Source organism: Rhincodon typus, chromosome 39, assembly GCF_021869965.1.
Source record: "Rhincodon typus isolate 14 chromosome 39, sRhiTyp1.1, whole genome shotgun sequence".
Taxonomy (NCBI): Eukaryota; Metazoa; Chordata; class Chondrichthyes; order Orectolobiformes; family Rhincodontidae; genus Rhincodon; species Rhincodon typus.
The window spans coordinates 6,459,661-6,467,562 of NC_063370.1; the positions used below are offsets into that span (position 1 = coordinate 6,459,661).

Consider the following 7,902-nt stretch of genomic DNA (forward strand, 5'->3'; position numbering starts at 1 on the left):
TATCTCTGTAACTCCCTCCAACACCTCACCCCTCCCTATCTCTGTAATCTCCTCCATGACCTTGCCCCTGCCTACCTCCTGGTCTGGCCTAAATGTAACTCCAGACCCACAGCAATGTGATTGGCTGTTAACTGCCCTCTGAAATGGCTGTAGCAAGGCGTTCAGTTCAGGGGGCAATTAGGGATGGACAACACCAGCAGGCCTGGCCAGGAGAGAGTAAAAACACAGCTCTTATCTTGTTTCTTTCTCAGGGATGAAGTCGCTCCATAGGTTACAGTGGGGTTTAATCCACTGGTAATGGGGATAAGGGTGGGATTGGAATTTCATACCGGATCTTCTAGAACTTTCAGCAGGACTTCCAGACTCACCCATGTGGAATATGGACATTCGGGTATGGTATCACGGAGACAGTAAACGGGTGGAGGGGGGAGCAAGAAAAGGGAGGATTAGGGAAGGGTGCAGGTGGGGTAGAAAGCGTGACAGAGGTGTTACTCATTACTGTTTACTGTGTAGTTTTGTCCATCACTGTGGAATTCTGATCTGTATCGAGTTGTGGAGCAGTGACAACACAGAATGAGGCCATTCAAGCCATTGAGGCCTGTGCTGTCTCTCTTAGAGTCATAGCTTCATAGAGACGTACAGCACTGAAACAGACCCTTTGGTCCAACTCGTCTGTGCTGACCCGATATCCTAAATTAATCTAGTCCCATTTACCAGCATTTGGCCCCTATCCCTGTAAACCCTTCCTATTGATGTACCCATCCAGATGCCTTTTAAATGTTGTAATTGTACCAGCCTCCACCACTTCCTCTGGCAGCTCATTCCATACACACACCACCCTCTGTGTGAAAAAGTTGCCCCTTAGGTCCCTCCTCAAATGCTTGTCAGCTTGTTCCTCTCTGCTGACTTCTCCCCCACTCCTCCCCTCGTAGTTTTGTTGATAATTTTATCTCATCTAATCCCCTCTTGAAAATCTCATTTGAGTCTGTCCCTGTTTTAGTCCAAGGTTGTGCTAATATAGTCCTGCTAGACCATGGGGCTGCTCTGTCATGACAGAGAGACAACTGATGGTGGTTAGCCTGAGGGTCACCACGCCTCAGGCGAGGGAAGAGGTTGTGAAGGAGAGTCCTTCATGGTAACCTCAGCAGGTACAGGAATTGAACCCACGCTGTTGGCATTAGCAAAGCAGCCATCCAACCATCAAAGCTAACCAACCCCTAACCATTCGCTGTGTGTTTCATAGAATCCCTACAGTGTGGAAGTAGGCCATTTGGCCCAATGAGCCTACATGGGCCCTCCAACAACATTCAACCCAGCCCCATTGCCATAAAGTGGAGGTAGACATCCCCTCTGATAACTAAAGCCGAAACACTCAGAGGGGCTCGTCTCACTTTATAATCTGTTAAAAGAGGTGTGAAAGTGGTGTAACCTACCTCTCACCCCCATTCTGTTATAAAGCAGTGGTTAAATGAAATAAACTGACCCTCGCTCTATAATCACCAAGTAACTATTTATTTATCTAACTCTAACAGTGAACAAATTAACTGAGCTGTTAACAAACTAAACGATTCCCCTCTGACTACCAAACATTCTCGAATAAAACAAGATTCTAATGGTATGCTGTTCCAATAAATACCAATCCCACTGATATAAACAGAAATATTTTTAAAATATTAAAGCCTAGTCTCTCGAAATTATGGCCAGGATACGTATTCCAGAATGTTCTGTGCTTTCTCTGCTGATCTTCAGTCAGGAACCCCTTTCTCTGTTGAATTCTTGTGTCAGGAGTATTAGCTAAGAGTGCAGCTGTACCTTTAGTCAGATGATGGTTACTCTGAGAGCTTTGAGAATTCTGTGAGAGCCAGTGATTTTCTCCTTAACCCGCTGCTGGTTGTTAACTCTAACAGATGGCACTTGCTCTCAGACAAATTTTGAAATGCCCTCTTCTTTTATACCCTTGATGACATATCAATCTCTTACAATGGGATTGGTCTGATGTTGACAAAACCATCAGATTTAAATTTAATTGGTTTTTAGTCTCGAAGTGCCTGGTTTAAATTAGTTGGCTGTTACTCATACTGGTTGTCTTGCTAACAAAACAAAACTGCTGCCTGGATTGCTATCCACACAGCCTTTGATACAAACGTTCCAATTTCAGGAGATGTCCATGTAACCCACAAACTGCTGCCCACAGATTTTTTTTGGATACCTAAACACAAAAAAGCACATCATCCTTTAAAGGGTCCACACTCTCTTCCCCCCCATCTTTATATAAACATCAAACTCTTACATCCTGCCTTCCAACCCAAAAATACTCTATCCAACTTTGCAACACCACCCCCAACTCACCCCATCGCTGTAACACTTCATTTCCCACGGCCAATCCACCCTAACCTGCACATCCCTGGGCACTACAGGACAATTTAGCACAGCCAATCCACCCTAATATGCACATCCCTGGGCACTATGGGGTAAGTTAGCACGGCCAATCCATCCTAACCTGCACATTCCTGGGCACTATGGAGTAATTTAGCATGGCCAATCCATCCTAACCTGCACATTCCTGGGCACTATGGGACAATTTAGCATGGCCAATCCACCCTAACCTGCACACCTTTGGGCACTATGGGGCAATTTAGCATGGCCAATCCACCCTGACCTGCACATCCGTGGACACTATGGGGCAATTTAGCACAGCCAATCCAACTAATTTGCACGTCTTTGGACTGTGGGAGGAAACCGGAGCACCCGGAGGAAACCCACGCAGACATGGGGACAATGTGCAAACACTACACAGACAGTCACTCGAGAGTGGAATCGAACCCAGGTCCCTGGGGCTGTGAGGCAATGATGCTGACCATTGAGCCTTTCTCAAAGGGAAACAGTTCCCACTTCAGTAAACTAACCATTTCACTAAAGAACCCCGTCCCCAAAACCATTCTTGTAATCTCTTTTGCTGCACCCTTGAACACTTCCACATAAATTAAAAGCAAAGAACTGTGGATGCTGGAGATTTGAAAGGAAAACAGAAATTGCTGGAGAAACTCAGCAGTTCTGGCAGCATCTGTGGAGAAAGAGGTGTTCCGAGTCGTGGGCCACTGGACCCAAAACGTTAAACTCTGTTTATCTCTCACCACAGACGCTGCCAGACCTGCTGAGTTTCTCCAGCAATTTCTGCTTTTCTCTAACACCTTCACGTCTTTATTTTAAGAGAGAATGATGTGAAGAAAAGATGCACTGGAGAAGAGGACAAAACGAGACAATCTCAGTTCCGTAAAATAACCACGCTGTCAGTGCGCACTATCGAGTTATTTTCACACTTTCAAAGAATATGGGTGACACTGTCTGTGCCAGCATTGAGTGCCCATTCTCTTTGTTCTTAAGAAAGAGGTAGTGAGCCAACTTCTTGAGTTGCTGGGGTCTCTGTGGTGTAGGTGAACTAACTCCACAGAGACCGGTATCCCACCACCCTTTATTTACTCACGGAGTGTCCTTGACACTGATATAGCTACCTCAGAGCCAGCTCTCAGAGTGAGCACAGCCCCTGACACTCCTGTTTATATCTGTCAGTCAGGGCTCCCTGATAGGGCCAGGTTAACAGCCACAGTCAGGGAACTCAGATTCTGTGAGGTCCCCCTGGCTGACCGCGTTCCAATCACTACACCAGGGACATCTACAACGCCCTTAGGGAGGGAATTCCAAGATTTTGACCCAGTGACACTGAAGGAACGGCAATACATTTCCAAGTCAAGATGGTGAGCGGCTTGATGGGGAACTCACACGGGGTGGCGTTCCCATGTATCTGCTGCCCCTTGTCCTTCTAGATGGAAGTGGTCATGGGTTTGGAAGGTCCTGTCTGAGGATCTTTGGTGAATTTCTGCGGCGCATCTTGTAGATGGTACACACTGCTGTTACTGAGTGTCGGTGGTGGAGGGAGTGGGATGTTTGTGGATGTGGTGCCAATAAAGCGGGGGCTGCTTTGTCCTGGATGGTGTCGAGCTTCTTGAGTGTTGTTGGAGCTGCCCCCATCCAGGGGCAAGTGGGGAGTATTCCCTCACACTCCTGGCTTGTGCCTTGCAGATGGTGGACGGGCTTTGGGGAGTCAGGAGGGGAGTTACTCGCTGCAGGATTCCCAGCCTCTGACCTGCTCCTGTAGCCGTTGTGTTTTTGTGGTGAGTCCAGTTGAGTTTCTGGTCAATGATAACCCCCAGGATGTTGATAGTGGGGGATTCAGTGATGGTAACACCATTTAATGTCTCTTATTGGTGATGCCTGGTATTTGTGTGGGTGCAAATGTCAGTTACCATTTATCAGCCCAAGTCTGGATATTGTCCAGATCTTGTTGCATGTGAACACGGACTGCTTCAGGATCTGAGGAGACTCGAATGGTGCTGAACATTGTGCAATCATCGGCGAACATCCCCACTTCTGAGTTACTCGCTGCAGTATTCCCAGCCTCTGGCCTGCTCTCGTACCTGCTGTGTTTCTGTGGTGAGGCCAGTTGTGGTCAATGGTGGCCCCCAGGATATTGACAGTGGGGGATTGAAATTGAAAGTTGCCAGTTCGTTGATTCTGATTATGTCACCGTGGAGTGATAGAGTGTTCACCATAAAGCCCCCCACCACCCCCCACCACCTCCCCCCCCCCCACCCCCACCCCCCCCCCCCACCCCCCACCACCTCCCGCGCCCCTCGCACCAGCAAAGGTAGAGGAGCAGCCTCCTTCATTGGAATCGGCAAAGTGTCTTACCGGGAGGCGTGGCTTCACTTAGCCCTGGCTGGGTTTCTCTGGGACTTTCCTGCTCACTGGTGGCCTTAAAGAGGTCCTCAACAACTGTACAGGGGCTGGGCTCCTCAGGAGGCCAACGTAGCTCTCCGCTCTCCACCTCGCCCACGTCCGTTAGCTCCACTGTAATCGAGGGCAGACGGCCGCTGATCCTCCGGTAACATTCGTCACCACGTTCCAAGGGATCCGGAAATATCTGCAACGGGAGGCAAGGAACAGGAGAGGGCATTCGGCAAAGACAAGGCCTTCATTCATATCTAACTGCCATCGACTTCCATCTAGACCCAGAGACCAGCGAGCAGGAGCTGTTGGGGGTGGGTGAGGGGCTGCCTAACAGAATTGTACTGCTCCAACAGGGACCGTTTGGCCCATCAAACCTGCGACGGCTCTCTGTAATGTAGTGGTGGTTCAGTCATGCAGAGGTTTGCTGAACAGAGATATGTATCGCCCTGCATGCCTCAGGACCCAATGCAAGAGTGCCAAATCTCAAACAATCACAACAATTTATATTACAGGGGGAAAAGGGTGCTGATTAGTTGGCGAGGGACGGAGACATTGCCAGGGTGATGGTTTTTGGACAGCACCCGCTGAATAATCTCGAGTGTGCATTCAGCTAGATTGGGGAGTGGAATCCACAACTTTCAGAGTCACAGAGTCAGACAGCGCGGAAACAGACCCTTCAGCCCAACCAGTCCATGCCAACCATAATCCCAAACCAAACTAGTCCCAGCTGCCTGCTCCTGGCCCATATCCCTCCAAACCTTTCCCATTCATGTACGTATCCAAATGTCTTTAAAATGTTGTAATTGTACCCACATCCACCACTTCCTCAGGAAGTTCATTATACATGCAAACCACTCTCTCTGTAAAAGCTTAGCTTCTTTATGTCTTTTTTTTAAATCTCTCTCCTCTCACCTTAGAAGTATGCCCCCTTGTCTTGTAATCCCCCATCTGAGGGAAAAGGCAACTACCATTAACTCTATCTGTACCCCTCATGATTTTATAAACCTCTATATGGTCACCCCTCAACCTCCTACGCTCCAGTGAAAAAAGTCCCAGCCTACCCAGCCTCTCCTTATAACTCAAACCCTCCAGTCCCAACAACATCCTGGTAAATCTTTTCTGAACCATCTCCAGCTTAATAATATCCTTCCTTTAATAGGGTCCCTGGTGCTGTGAGGCAGCAGTGCTAACCACTGAGCCACCGTGCCGCTCTGGAGGCACTTAAGAGTCAACCACATTGCTGTGGACCTGGAGTCACATGTAGGACCAGACCAGCCCTTCCCTAAAGGTCATTTGGGTTAGCACTGCAGCCTCACAGCGCCAGGGACCCGGGTTCGATTCCACCCTCGGGCGACTGTCTGTGTGGAGTTTGCACATTCTCCCCGTCTCTCCGTGGGTTTCCTCCGGGTGCTCCGGTTTCCTCCCACAGTCCATGCTAAATTGCCCCATAGTGTCCAGGCTAGGTGGATTAGCCATAGGAAATACAGGGAGAGGGTAGTGGGGTGGGATGCTCTTTAGAGGGTTGGTATAGATTTGATGGGCCAAATGGCCTGTGTCCACACTGCAGGGATTCTCTGACATTCGTGAACCAGATGGGTGCTGCCAACAATTGATGAGCGTGCCAACAGTCACTGTTAGATGCCAGATTTTTATTGAATCCAAATTCCACCATCTGACCCTGGTAGGATTCGAAATCAGATCCTCAAAACGTTCATTATCTGGGGGGAAGTCTCTAGGTTAATAGTCTAGCGACAATACCACTAGGCCATGACCTACCTTGTATGCTTGGTCTTTGAGCCTTATATTAACTTAACCAACAGCCCTCAGTTCCAGCAACAGGAGTTATAACCAGCCCATGGTTCTCCCTTTAAATAATTTCATGAATTACAAAGCAGCTGAAGCAGTCAGAGTAACCTGAGACCTTTTGTTCCATTTCCTTGGCCCCGATTTAGCCTCAATATTTTCTCTGCGCCCTGTCACCGCTGCGTGGGGGGTTATTCTAATCCTATTATAAATAGCTGCATGTTTGTGTTAGCTATCGTGAGCAATCTGTCTCTGGCTTGTGATTAATGTCATTGAGAACAGCAACTGCGACAAACTAAATCCCTCAAAACACTTACTAGTGTCACAGCAAGCCTCAGCTTCCGCAAATCCACGTGCATTGGTCTAGCGCCATTAAACTGGAAAGGACGACCCCAAGGCGCTGTCCTGGGACTGTTGCGAGACTCAGCTTGAGATCATGTCACGTGAGGAGATCATAGGAGAGCGAGCTGGTCATGAAGTGGGGTCAGATTTTAAGGAGGAGAGGGGCGAGGGAATTCCAGAATTTGAAGGTAAAGATGGGTGTGATGGGGTTTTGTGGGGCAGAAATGAGCAAAAAACCAGAACTGGCGTAGTGCCCGAATTCGACCTTTGGAGGGTTGTATGGCTGGAGGAGGTTGCAGAGGTAAGCAGGGACTGTAGTTAAATACAGATTGTCACCGCTGCCACCATGTGATATATTCTAGTTTCGACTGAAACCATACGGAACGTGATGGGTAGATTTGCTGCCACCAATTTCTTGTTGGTTGAGTCGAAGTCGCTAAATGGGTAAGGATGCCCACACAAAGTCTTTGGTAGCAGATAGACTCGGTCTTAGCTGACATCGAAGGCACACAATTAGCTCTCGTGAGACATCAGATTAAGGTCACTTTACGCGTTAGCTACATGCAGTTAACACTCAGAACAAGCTCCCTCCCTAACAACATTGTAGGTCTACTACAGCGGCTCGAGCAGGCAACAACCATCACCTTCTCAAAGGGCAAATAGGGAGGGGCAATAAATACTGGCCCAGGCAGCGATAAACCACATCCCGCAAGTGCACAGTGAACGTTAAGGGCTCAGTTAGCTCAGTTGGCTGGATTGCTGGCTCAATGCGCTAACAGTGTAGGTTCAATTGCTACACTCGCAGAGGCTACTATAAAGATGAGAGATCCTTCTCAACCTCTCCCCTTGCCTGAGCAGTGGTGACCTTCAGGTTAAACCACCAATTGTTTGTCTCTCTCTCTCTCTCTTCTCCCCCACATGGGACAGCAATCTCTGAAGAAGGGTCTAGACCCGAAACGTCAGCTTTCC

The 7,902-nt window shown here is 48.5% G+C and overlaps 1 protein-coding gene across 1 annotated transcript in view; it reads right to left on the reverse strand.

Moving 5' to 3' along the window:
* LOC125487272 (protein LBH-like) overlaps nt 1-5,555 on the reverse strand; it is a 6,013-nt gene extending 458 nt beyond the window's left edge. Inside the window, exons 1-2 of the mRNA XM_048618121.1 lie at nt 5,547-5,555; nt 4,750-4,981 (exon numbers count right to left, since the gene is read on the reverse strand). Of these exons, the coding sequence (XP_048474078.1) occupies nt 4,750-4,981; nt 5,547-5,555 (241 nt within the window). The remainder of the gene's footprint in view (nt 1-4,749; nt 4,982-5,546) is intronic.
* Nucleotides 5,556-7,902: the final 2,347 nt, after the last annotated feature.